At 50.9% G+C, this 12,440-nt stretch overlaps 8 protein-coding genes across 8 annotated transcripts; all 8 read right to left on the reverse strand.

Moving 5' to 3' along the window:
• Positions 1–318: 318 nt before the first annotated feature.
• On the reverse strand, positions 319–2,385 carry DQ04_00591060 (gamma-glutamylcysteine synthetase; the record flags this gene model as incomplete). Its single annotated transcript, XM_009309319.1, has 1 exon — positions 319–2,385. One exon carries the CDS (start codon positions 2,383–2,385, stop codon positions 319–321), a length of 2,067 nt encoding a protein of 688 aa, XP_009307594.1.
• Positions 2,386–2,678: 293 nt separating this feature from the next.
• DQ04_00591070 (putative TPR-repeat protein) lies at positions 2,679–4,490 on the reverse strand (the record flags this gene model as incomplete). The annotated part of the gene is made up of 1 exon (XM_009309320.1): positions 2,679–4,490. One exon carries the CDS (start codon positions 4,488–4,490, stop codon positions 2,679–2,681), a length of 1,812 nt encoding a protein of 603 aa, XP_009307595.1.
• A 306-nt stretch (positions 4,491–4,796) lies between these two features.
• On the reverse strand, positions 4,797–5,144 carry DQ04_00591080 (hypothetical protein; the record flags this gene model as incomplete). Its single annotated transcript, XM_009309321.1, has 1 exon — positions 4,797–5,144. The coding sequence occupies one exon, from the start codon at positions 5,142–5,144 to the stop codon at positions 4,797–4,799; it is 348 nt and encodes a 115-aa protein (XP_009307596.1).
• A 237-nt stretch (positions 5,145–5,381) lies between these two features.
• On the reverse strand, positions 5,382–6,161 carry DQ04_00591090 (calmodulin; the record flags this gene model as incomplete). The annotated part of the gene is made up of 1 exon (XM_009309322.1): positions 5,382–6,161. The coding sequence occupies one exon, from the start codon at positions 6,159–6,161 to the stop codon at positions 5,382–5,384; it is 780 nt and encodes a 259-aa protein (XP_009307597.1).
• Positions 6,162–6,578: 417 nt separating this feature from the next.
• Positions 6,579–8,159, reverse strand: DQ04_00591100 (membrane transporter protein; the record flags this gene model as incomplete). Its single annotated transcript, XM_009309323.1, has 1 exon — positions 6,579–8,159. One exon carries the CDS (start codon positions 8,157–8,159, stop codon positions 6,579–6,581), a length of 1,581 nt encoding a protein of 526 aa, XP_009307598.1.
• Positions 8,160–8,523: 364 nt separating this feature from the next.
• Positions 8,524–9,213, reverse strand: DQ04_00591110 (hypothetical protein; the record flags this gene model as incomplete). The annotated part of the gene is made up of 1 exon (XM_009309324.1): positions 8,524–9,213. One exon carries the CDS (start codon positions 9,211–9,213, stop codon positions 8,524–8,526), a length of 690 nt encoding a protein of 229 aa, XP_009307599.1.
• Positions 9,214–9,446: 233 nt separating this feature from the next.
• DQ04_00591120 (putative to be involved in ER-Golgi transport) lies at positions 9,447–9,875 on the reverse strand (the record flags this gene model as incomplete). The annotated part of the gene is made up of 1 exon (XM_009309325.1): positions 9,447–9,875. The coding sequence occupies one exon, from the start codon at positions 9,873–9,875 to the stop codon at positions 9,447–9,449; it is 429 nt and encodes a 142-aa protein (XP_009307600.1).
• A 289-nt stretch (positions 9,876–10,164) lies between these two features.
• On the reverse strand, positions 10,165–12,099 carry DQ04_00591130 (nucleolar complex protein 2; the record flags this gene model as incomplete). The annotated part of the gene is made up of 1 exon (XM_009309326.1): positions 10,165–12,099. One exon carries the CDS (start codon positions 12,097–12,099, stop codon positions 10,165–10,167), a length of 1,935 nt encoding a protein of 644 aa, XP_009307601.1.
• Positions 12,100–12,440: the final 341 nt, after the last annotated feature.

A 12,440-nucleotide genomic window follows, 5' to 3' on the forward strand; every position in this document is an offset into this window, starting at 1 on the left:
GCGCGTAATCAAAGTATCACAACAACACACAAGAAAAAATAAGAAACCAAAGAGACCATTTGGGACTATTTTGGCTTCCCTGTTCCTTTGTCTAGCCCCCGCCCCCTTCACCCTCTATACCTTTCACACATACACATACACTTTCCCCCTCGTGTTTACTTTACGGTGAATTATTTAAAATCACACACACACACACACACACCACGACGAGAGCAGCAGATGTACATAGGCGTCAGGTGGAAACGAAGCAGTTTTGCGTTTCGCACCGATATTATTTATAAACAGTGGGTCGCTCTCACTCCCGACACCCTCTCCCCTTCACCGACAGATTCGTACTTTTTTTCCGTCGTCCAGATTTCTTTCCTCTTTCTCTTCAGATGGCCCTCGTGGTCTCTTGGGTCTAAACAGGTTCATTGGAAGAAACCCGTCATCTCTGATCTCCTCACGTGCAAGTTTATGAACGTGCATCACGATATCATGTGCAATCAGTTCGGTAATCCGTGAGTCCTGCTTGTAGTCAGGATGATGCAAGACGAATTCTCTCAGGTACTGCGCCGCTGTTGGTATCTCTCCAGAGGCACGCATTGAGAGGAAGCGCAAGTATCCCTCAAGCATGGCACTGTGTATGTTTTCCTCGGCCATGTAACGACGCACAAGAGGAATAAGGCCGTAATATTCTCCTTTCTTTCCATTAAACACTTCATTGACAGTAAACTCGCCATTCTCACGGCTGTCAGTTGATACCGTGGTGGCAAATATATTTCTTCGCATGACGTATTTTTGATCACAAGGATTGCGATTGTGGGCGTGACCCATGTTTTCGTCAACGATGCTCAATTTGGTGTAGAACGTCGGTTTATATTTAATGATGGCACGGGTGAGCATAATGACAAACACCGAAAAGGCTGCGTTCTCAAACGGTGTTGGCATAACATCCATCACACGGAACTCTACGCGCCAACCAAGATCGCCGTTGATTGACGGAGGCTTCAACCGCACGGACTGCCAGTTAGTGCTCTGAATATTTTCAAAGTGCTCCGTGTGTGCAGTGTCGTCGATGTCAATCATCTGATCGTACATCACAAGAGGATCACGAATAAACAAATGAGCGACATGTTTCGCCAGTCGAGCATCCACACCCTCCTCCTTCAGAGTATCATAGTACACGTCATTGATTGTATACTCCTCATCATTAAAATCTTCCAAGTTTGGGGTTAGGGGACTGACGAAAACAGAGATTGAGTCATAGCGTGACTTTATGATGCGCGGCACCTCTTCACGTTTGCGATCATCAACGGAAGCGGCAATAGTCAGCCAGCGAACATCCGAGTCGCACAGAATACCCTTCTGAAAAGGTGTTGCAGAGCTCAGTGCGAGAAACAATGGACATAAAATCCCCAACTGATCGTAGATGTGACGTGCCTCTGTCTCATTAGAGAGTTGCATAGTTACCTGCAGACAGTTGCAGCCCATACCGAAGGCCATACAATCCATGTAAATACACGGGTGGCTAACAGAAGGGATAGGGCAGGGACACGCTTCATAGCGCTGCTTCACAAGCTCAATCTGTGTCTTCTTGAAATACTGCGCGTAGTAATAGTACGTGGCGGGGGTATAGAGGTGTGTCATCGCCTCAGCCGCCGGATAACTCTGTTGGGCTTGTTTTAGATTCGACAGACTACCAGATCCGAACTTTTGGCCCTTGGGTTCTTTCGCATCCGTCACACCACAGACAATGTTTGAGTTCTGAATAGTGCGATCAATGTTCAGGCGGTGGTCTACTGTATTCTCCATGGTTTGTTTATCAATATATATGGGGACTTGAATGCAAACCTTTCGCCCACGTCGGAGTCGAATATTCTCTGTGAGATTCGCAAAACGAGGGTGGGTGGCGTTGATGCACACATCCGGCACGAACAGTGACTGGGAGTGAGGTGACTCCGTGCTGTCCGAAGTGGCAAACTGACCCACACCCATTAAAGGAAAAGTCACCAACGTGACAGAAACTGAATTCTCACCAGCGACGCTGTCCAAGAGCTCGTACCGATGCCGTATGTTCGCCTCCACGGAGCACAAAGACTCCACATCAAGAGTGTATGGTCTGCCAGGGACGCTCTCCATCATGAAGCTTCCATACTCTGGTCGCCAGCCTGCATTTTCGTCCCCGTTCATTTGCGTCAGGCGCTCAAGGGCATTCGATGCATTTAATGACAGTCTCACCTTTCCTCCCTCCACACGCACCAGATGGTGCTCAACCTCTTCACCCCAGAGAAAAGGGAAATCAGTCTTCTCTCGGTGCTTCCGGTACATTGTCAAGAATTGTAGAATGCCATGCGCGGACACATTCGGTATGGCGCGGTTGTTCTCGTCGGTTCCCCACCGCATAGGCGCACCCCCTGTAGTCAGAAGGCCCATCTTTTAGTGAACTCTTTTTTTTTTGGCCTGTAAAGCCTCCTCTGAAACTCCCTGTTTGTAGTTGTGTATACGTTTATATGAAGATATGCTACGGCCACCCAAGACCGCGTGAAGCGAGAGAAGAGCGCACTTTCCCCAACTACAACATGGGTGGGGGAAAAAAACACGAAAACCACAATCAAAAATCCAAAGGCAAAAAGCAACTATTACTCCCTTCTCCCCCCCCCATCCCATGCAAAACAAAAACGAAACAAAGCACAAGACTACTCATCAAGTATGCGCATTAATTCATCGTAGGAGGCTTTCACCAACTTGAATTTCTCCTCGGCCTCTTTTTGGTGATGTTCTGACGCACCACACCACTTGTCTGGATGCCACCTCATTGCGAGCGCGCGGTAACTTTTCTTCACTCTATCCACGCCCGCACCATCAGGAAGCGAAAGACAGGCGTACAACTTCGCGACGGCCTCTGGCGCTGAGCGGTTTGTACGTGCGCTTCGCGTGTTATTATCTCTCGCTTCGGCACGGGCACCATCATTCTCTGGAGCATTGTCACCATGTGCGAAGCGTCCGTCCTGTGTCTCCTGCTGCTGTTTGCGCCGCTGATGCTCCTTCTGCCGTTGAGAGAGACGCTGCCACACACCCACAGCCTCCGCTGTATGGTGTTCTCTCAGCGAAAGCATGGCGCTTCGAACCGCATCGGACAATCGACCAAGTCTCTCTTCCGTGTGTGCCTTAAGCAAAAGAAGCTCTGCTCGCTCCTTTCCTCCTGCAACACTTCGTAACGCAATGTTGATGTCGTCCATGCATTCGTAACTACGTTTGATCTCGTAAAACCCGCGCGCTCGTTTTGCCAGCAATGCCATGCGTAGTCGCTCACCAATGTATGGACGTTGAATCGTCGCTGAACACAATTCAATAAGACGCTGCCATTCTTTATTGGTGAAGAGAGAATCCAGATCCTGACATAAATCGATGCACTGCTGAACATGACTGGCTGCTTGGCGAAACCGGGCTGTGTGATCAGTGGGAACACTCATCCCCAGCAGTGGTAAGACCGCCTCCAACTCTGTTTTTGTGGTGCTCTCCAGAAAGCGCAGTTGTGCACGCCAGTACAGAAGCTCCGGTGAATCAGCATAACGACAAAGGCATTTATTTGTGTACACCAATGCTGCTTGATTTCCCTCTTCAATAGCAAGCAGCTGCACCTTCAACGCCTCAACGGTAGCACACGGAACACGTTCCAGCAGTTCGTTCAAGTGCTTAAGAGCCATCACATGTTCGTTCCTCTCAAGGAAAGCGGCATACCGCTCGTACAGTGCAACCTCAGTCAATTCTTGCTCGAATGAGCCGTAACCTTTTTTCCTGTGTCTCTCAATAATCTCACGCGCCTCAGCGCATCTGCCGCAACAAATGTAGGACCGTATCGCACGACGCATGCCGAGGACATACCGGCTATCCATTTCATAAGACCGTGTCGCATCACGAAGGCATAGCTTGTAGTTCTCAGTACGCAAGTAACACAAGGCACGGTTGCTAATGAGCGCCGCATTCAGCACGTTCGGCAAACACGAGTCAATAACTGTCGAGAACGCCTCTGCAGATTTAGAGTACTCTCCCTTTTGGTATAACTCACTTGCCAACTGACATATATGTCGCTGTTTCTCGTCAAGGGAGGTTGCATACATCGCCGGGTCAAGCTCAAGCAAGTCACGGATGTCACCCGAAGAGCAACCGGCATCCGTTCCGCCTTGGGCAGCCGCTACAGAAGCAGCGGCATACGGCGCAGACATCCCTGCGAGTACCGCTGTTATGTCCTCCAGCTGCTGCGTGAGGGTAAAGAACTCCTCATCGCTGAAGTTTCTCGACCTGCTCGTGGACGCAAGGTCGCCACACAGGGACGACTGTGTTTCCTGTTTCTCGCATGCAACGCCTGTTTGCTTCTGCGTGCGCCACTCCTGCACGGCGGCGTTCCACTCGCGGCACACCGACGCGTCAAGGAAGCGTGGCATGCGATCATCGTTCGCGAGCAGCACGTTTGCGGGATATGCGCCGACCCCTCCACCCCCTTCCATCCACCGCTGCGCTACAGCGTGGGCAAAGATATAAAAGTAAAAATACGAAAAAAACAAAAAGAGGAGAGAGAACGGGAAACAACACATTGTCGAACAAAGTATTCTTTTATTACAGGTGGTAGCAGGGAAGGTATAGAAATAAGAAAAAAAAAAGTTGCAGCTCGGCAAATATTCGGCTGGCACGATGCAAAAATTTGCTCGTATGATACATAGCGCCCCGTCTGTTGCACTGGCTTCGTGGGCCCTTGTTTTACACTTGCGCGCCCAGCAGGAAGTTAACATACATCTCACTCAGTTTTTGAGCCTCTACGCACGGACAAAGAAAAATTTATGCGTGGTTTTATCATAGTCTTGGTTGGTGGCGTTACTTCCGCACAGCTTCCAACCGCCCTCCTCGTCCACCGCATCGAGAAGCGCAACAAAGAGCTGCGACTGGCCAATGTCCTCACTGGCGAAGTGTGTCTGCAGCTCGCCGTACCAGTGTGGCGGCTCCTCCTTCCGCACAAACGCAAAAGGAACTTTCCCGGTGTTGGTCGTCGTGCACGAGCCAGGCAATACCTCGTTGAGTTTCTCAATAGTACTCTCCTTCACGGGACCCAGAATAGAGATGTTGGGCGGGTTGCACGTGACGTTAATGATCAAGTTCTTTTCCATTTTTTTTTTCTGCTTTCGTTTGCGATGCTGTTTTTTTTTTTTGCTTCTTTGACAATGTTTGCCACCGCCAGGGTGCAGAGAAGAGGAAGCGCGTTGCACAGAAGAAAGGGCAAAACAACAAGTCTGCAGCCTCACAGAGACCAGAGGCAAAACACATGAAAGGAAAAAATAAAATGGTACGAACAGAAAGGGGGAAAGAAGGTGGAGCAACAACATGGGCACCCAGCTATGTACATTTCAGAGCAACGGTATTGTGTCATCTGCAGCTGCCTTTGCCGCCGCCTCTTGCCGTCGCCGCCGCTCAACCTCTTCAAGGGCCGCCCGCTCCAACTCCTCCTTGGTGGGTGGAACATAGGTACCCTGCAAGCGTGCAGCCATCTCTGTTAAGCTACACTTTTTGGGGAGCAACGCGCGCAACTGCTGCGCCTCGGCTGGGCTTAGCACACTCTCGCCATTCGTTGTAACGACTCGAACCAGCTCGTCAATGGCTACCTCGCCAGCTCCCTCGTTGTCAACCACCTTTAGCGCCGTCAATACATCCTTCTGCTCCGCCGCCGCGTCGCGGTAAATCTCTTCAGCACATGATATAAATATGTTCCAGTCGATGTTCTTGATTTCCTCCACAGGGACGATCTTGACGGGCTGCTGCGGCGTCTGGCCCTCCGCCGCCTCGGCTTCCAGTGTCCGTTCTACAATCGACTTGTGTGGTTTCTTCTGCGGATACATGGAGGAGCCACGCTTCTTCTCCCGCATCTCTTCGCGGCGCCGCTCCTTCTCGCGCTTCAGCTCTTCTTCGCGGCGCCATTGCTCAAGCCGAAGTACCGGATCCGCCATCCGCGTGCGGAGGTAATCCATGTCTCCCTGCGTCGGGTTCATCCCCATACCGCGCAGCAGCGTCATGCAGTCAAGGAACGAGATCAACTTCTCCTTATTCTCCAGCATCGTGAAAATCGTTTCGGCCTCATTGTACACCTCGCTCGTCAAGACGGAGGGAGGGCGGCGGGGACGCTCCTCCATTAGTGCCGTCGCCCCTTCCCTTTTGTTTGTTTTTGGTTTGCCCAGCGACCACAAGAAATGAATGGGCATAGGATGGAAAGGGATGTATAGACAAAAGAAAACCGTACACAACACATCTGACGCGTCAACAGGGCTGTTGTTTTTCGTTCTTCGCTTTCCCCCCACCCCCCATTTGTGATGCCTTTCTCCACTCGTCTACACTTTAGAGGAAGTCACACAAGGCGGTTGCAAGCAAAAAAAAAGATGGTGCAGCACACACACAAAAAATTATGGAAACGATCAGTACGTGCCCTTCCCACCGGTTTCCCCCATTTAATTACCGTGCTGCTTGCTTGTTATATATATATATAACCAGCTGTGAAAAAAATGGCTATGACAAGAAGGGACCGTGAAGTAGGAAACAAAACACGCGTCTGTTTACCCTGCATCGACAAACACATTACGGCACTTCACCACAGCGTCCATCGTGGGCACGGCAATAGCCTTCAATTCAAACGCATCTTCGGGTGGCGTGGTAATATCGGTATTTTCTCGGTCGCTGGCGCTTGCATCCTCCAATACAATCATCTCATGTCCTATTATTCTAGTCTGAGCCTCCTCCGCCAGTGTGTTCCAGTCCCACTGTGACGTCATGAAATATAGCAGTGGTATCTCAAACACAAACCCCGTGAGAAGGCCCCCAAGGACGCCATTTACACCCCAGCCGAAAACGAAAACATACAAGGCAGAAGCAGGCATGCCGACAAGCCACAATGTGAAGAGTACACCGTGTGCCGCCTGCTTTGGTCTACCAGCACCACGAAAGATACCTTGCAAACAAAACTGGAGAGAGTCTCCAACGTGGCACAGAATAACAAGCGGCATTGCCGACTCCACAGCGCTTGCCACCTCAGGAACGTTTGTATACAAACGAGCAATGTGGCCACCAAAACACCCCATAAGTGTTGCAGTGCAGGCACAAAGCACAATGTCGCAAATGATGATAAACCTGGCGTACTGGGCCGCAAAGCGGGGCCTTCGTGCGCCCAACGCATTTCCGATAATGACACTCGCTGAAACGCTTACGCCGAGGGCCAATGAAAACATCAATGAAACAATATTCATGGAAACACCGAAAACAGCCAGTGCAAAGGGTGAAATGGTTATTGTGAAAAATGCCTGTACTTCAAAAGCCCACCACTCCGCGCAGACCGCAATTAGTGAGGGTATGCCTACACTCATGAATGTGATCCATTCATCCTTTCGCCGGAGTGCCGGCGAGGGCCACTGCGCCTCGCGGATAATAGCCTTAGGATGAAAAATACTGAACAATACATTTGTAGCAGCGCAAAGACCCACTGTGCAAGCCAGGGACAAGGCTGCCCCCTCAATTCCTCTTGGGGTAAGAAAGTAGTTGGCTATGGGTGACGTCAACGCCGCTGCACCGTTAGCAGAAACTACAACTCCTGGAAGCCTCTGGGCGAACAACGTCTTGCTAAAAGTTCCACTAATTGCTTGGGCCATGAAGTACGGTGGGCAGTACGCGAGGAATCTTGCGGCACCTTCACCAACAATGTCACCAAACGCAAGTAACATGACATGTTTACTGTTTACAAAAAAGATGCTCATAATAACCCACAAGACAAGATTAAGGATGAGGGCGCGCTGCAGCGTTTCCCCAACCATGGGAGAGCGTGGATCTTGTCCAAAAGCTTGTGAACCTAGTGTGTCAATCGCAGAACCCAAACCGCTCACTACAGACATAGCCATGACGTTGAAGACAAGAAGCCCCGCACTGTACTGCGAGATTCCAATCGCACCAAGATGATGGCCCACAAACATCATAGTAACTGCCTGCGAAGACATCCACAGAATGCTACTGACGTCTGTTGGTAACAATATCTCCAGTGTCTGACGAATAAGAACCCAAATCGGGAGCCTTTCGTCGCCAGAATGAATTGACAGATGGTCCCCAACTTCCCCTTCTTCAAAGTCTTCCAGACGTCGCACCGGTTTCATCTTTCCTTTTTTTTTTCTTTTTTTTTTGTTCATCCTCATAGTTCAACGTGCATGGCAAGAAACAAGTACAGAGCAAAGAACCATGGTAAAACAGAAAGGGGTCCCAGAGGGCCGGCGGTGACGTCAGCCACATCGCCCTCCTTTTCACTCTCGCCATGCCGCCACAACAACTTCTGCATCCTTGTATACATGATTATCAGCAACAACTGTATCGGCATGCTGTTCACTTTTTTTTTTTCCTTTCGGGTGTGTAGGAGTGTTTTCTTTTGTTTCCTCTTTGTATTTCCCTTCCCACAGATTCTCTCTCTCCACGCCCTTTGCGTCTACATACTGGGGAAAGGGGGGAGGGGGGCAGAAAGACCTTCTATTCCAATGGCTCGGCCAACACCAGCGACGCAGCGAGACCCGCCTTGGCATCGCTCACAGCGAACATAACCTCTTCCAATGGTACCGCAATAAATGAAGTCTCTGCACCCTTTGCACTTTCCTGCACCCCCTGAAATATCTCCGGCGCCATCAACACGCTGGCAGAGCAAACCTTGTAAGGTGCAGTCCCCTCATTCCCCACAGTATATTTAACTTGACTCAGCACCTCAACACTGTTAAGATCAAAGCCTAACCGCGTTAGAAGTTCACCATTTGTCCACGTGATGGTGCCATCGCAATCCTCCGCTCCGCAGAACGCCTCAACGGTGAATTTGCATCCAGCAGATACACGACGTTGGCGGACAAGCAAGGCGTACTTCGTATCATTCACGATGGCAATGGGGAGCAGTACAACAGGGGTAGAATCGCAGAGGTCTACCGTCTGGACAACCTTCCCACTCTGTGTTTCGCATTCGACATCCATAATAACACCCACCACACGCTGAGCGATGCGTCTTATGTTTCGGACAATGAAGGCTGACGGCATTGGACCGTGCTCCGCACAGGCAGCCAGGTAGTTGCAGAAAGGTGTGTACGCCGCTACCGACCTTACCCCGCCCTCACCGTCATCACGATACGTCTTGTGTGTTGTAAGTAATACTTCTCTATTGCCGATGAGAACCTCCATCACCCTTCCCTACTCCCACCGTTTAAAGCTAAATCTTGTTACTCGTGCACACCCACAGACATATCAAGCAAAGCAAAGAAAGAAAGATAGTGCATGAGTGTGTGAAGGAGGAAGCGAAAACTAATAGTAGGGCAAACAAAACAACATCAATTCATGTCAAGGACCCGCTTTGAGTTTCGCGTGTACCTTGTTCATCTCACACTGTCGCACAAACGGTACCTCTTGGGCTCAAGTCAAACGTTTCGACTGCGGTGGCCCTGTAGTCCTAGCCATGTCAAGAGCTGCTGAACCGGTGTCGAAAGCATTACTGGACCCAAAAGGGGCACCGACTCCAATACACGCGCTACCATTGGAAAAAAGTTGCCAAAGAGGTTTAACGCGCCAAAGCCCTGGAGCAACAGACCAACGAAACAGAAGCCCATGATGATGAGCAGCATTCCCACGAAAAAGCACCCGGAGGCCCGGCGGCGGGAGAGAAAGAATGATTGAAACCGTCTAGGGCCCATCACCAACGCAACCCCGGCAACGAAGAGAATGTTCCCCATTGTCAGTAGCGCACTGTCTAGGAGCATAATAACGCCAAGGAAGGTGAAAAACGCTCCAAGCCCGGTCAGGGCAACCCCAATCTTCGTGGAGTCATTCCAGTTATATAGGGAGTCCATTCGGGCCCCTCGAGCCCTTTCTATTGCTCCGGTCATTGAAGTGCAACGGCAAACAAAATGTTCGAAAAAAAAAAAGAAGCAGACACAGCGTGTAGGCAGCTAATAGCAGCGCCACAGCTCCCGAATTGAGGTAAACAGACACAGCAAGAGAGAGAAAGTGTGCTGTAGTGCATGCAGAGACACTATACTGCGCCCCTCTTTTTTTTTTAATCTGAGGGCGTTAAATCGTTTCTTTCTCTGTTTTTTCTTTCTCGTTCCGTCTGTGTTTTCTCAGTTACTTAACCTGTCTTTACGCGTCGTCATCGCGTCTAGGACGCTTACGGCTCTTCTTCTCTCTCTCCCTTTTCACAGTCGCCTCCAACGTGGCACGGTCACCGCCATTGGCATTCCTCTGCTTCGCGGCGAAGGCTTCCATGCGTTGTTGACGGAGTGATTGGTGGTACGTCGACAGCGGACTTCCGGCCGCCTTGAGGTCATCTTCCATCTGCTTCACAGCAGCCAGGTCACATGGCCCGCTGTTCGCTTGATCGCGCCGCGCTATGATGCGTTGACTCGTTGTCTGCATGTGGCGGAGAAGCGCGCTCAACTGCGAGTGAATCTTTGGCACCTTCACCTCAGTGCGCAGCCGCTTGAGTGTGGCCTCCACAGCCCAGAAAGCCTCTGGGAACCCAACAGTGTGGCTGTGCGTCGCCATATGCTCCGTAAGAAGGTACAGACACTCGGACCACATACTCAAATGGTAGCTGGAGCTACGCGCCTGTGACTTCTTCACCCGTATCGTGAACTGCAGATCCACGGGTTCGCCAGTCTCCTTTCCCCCATGCGAATGGTGGTCAAGAGATATACTCGGTGATGTCAAAATGCGCAGCAGGTACGGTGCCACGGGAATAAAAACACCATCAGCGCGGAGGGAGATGTGGTTGAGGATCTCAATGATCTGCAGGTGCATTGGGAACATACGGGGGGAGGAGAAGAGATCCATCATGCCGGTTGCAATCTGAACAACGGGATGTACAAGGGGCCCCAACTGAGAAGCCTCAGAATACTTCGACACCACTGCCCCCCATGTGCGCAGGGCGTTGAGGTACTGCCAATTTACCACAGCGCGCACGTTGCTTTGTGTTTGCTGCTGCAATGCAGCACGAAGGTAAATAGCCAATTGTCGCAGGTAAACAAAACTATGTTGGTACGCAGCCTCCATGTCAGTGCCGTACAAGTCCACCACACAATTCATAAGAAAGGCTATCAGTGGAGCATCATGGATGTTGTAATGGTGCGCAGTTCGCACGAGAGTGAGAAAGATACCCTTGAACGCAGCAGACTGGTACATCGAGCGTGTTCCCGTCGCACGTGTTGCAACAGCGCGAACTACAACGTACGCCGCGATACGTACTGATTCCTCGGGTGCAGAACATAGTGAAAGGGACGCCTTTAGGACAATCTTTGTGATACCTTTCATGTAATGTAGCAGTGGTACAAAAGGTGTGAGTGCGTGAAGAAGACCCGACGTCAGTACAGGGTCGATGCTGCCCTCCGACACACTGGCGACGAGCGCAAGCAACAGCCGCCGCATTAGAAAGCGCGTCTTGTGCGACTTGAACGACCCCTTGCCGGTGATAACGCTGCTCAGGTTCGAGCCAATGAAGCGAGCGACGCGCAGCATCGACTCCTTCACCAGTGAGGGATCCTCAAACTTGCGCGTGGCGCTTGATTTTGGGTTTTCCTTTACGCCATAGCCCAACTCACGGACGGCACTGACAAAAATGTCAACACACGCCTCGATCTTCTTCCCTTTCACGAGGCGGTCAATCTCATCCCGCGTCACGCGTGGGAGCGCCGTCCTCTCAAGGTTATTCGCAGCTTGGTCAGTGTTGTCTTCCTCACCTTCGTCTTCATTGGCCTCGTCCTCGTCCATCTCCGTCTCAGCATCACTCCCCTCGTCCTCGTCCACAATATCCATGTCCTCCTTTCCGAACTGGAGCAGCGTCGGGTCCTCCTCCTCAAGGTACGAGTAGAATTCCGGGTCTGTGTCTTTGAGTCGCTCCAGCTGCTCCAGGTGCTCACGCTCCTCGCGCTGGGCCTCCTTCGTCTCGCGTGTCTTTTTCTTTTCAACACGTTCCAGTTTCTCCTTCCTTACTTTGGCGCCTTTTCGGCGATTCTCAATTACCGTCGCCAAATGTTTCTTGGCATACTTCTTGAACGATTTTTTGTCCTTTGTCGCCATAGCCCTTCTGCTCCTTTTTGCTCTGCCTGTTTCGCTCTTAGCCTGTTCAACTCTGTGCGCGCCAAAAGCACCTAGAAACTCAATTCACCCCCTTTCCCTGGTGACGATGATGCACGACGCAGCAGGACCCTCCCCACCAATCAGTCTGTGAAACGAGTAAGAAGAATGCAACAAAAAACGCAAACAGTCACAAGAGAAAAAAAAAAGCAAGGGAATAAATTCACTACTACGCCTGTACCTCTCCCGTCCGTCCTCCTCCAAAAAGTTGGAGAAGGAGAGAAAAACATATGCGCATACTCTGGTGGAGCAACGGCAGCAGCAGCAGCAGTACTAGTAGAGTT

This window comes from Trypanosoma grayi, assembly GCF_000691245.1.
Source record: "Trypanosoma grayi strain ANR4 Tgr_59_V1, whole genome shotgun sequence".
Taxonomy (NCBI): Eukaryota; Euglenozoa; class Kinetoplastea; order Trypanosomatida; family Trypanosomatidae; genus Trypanosoma; species Trypanosoma grayi.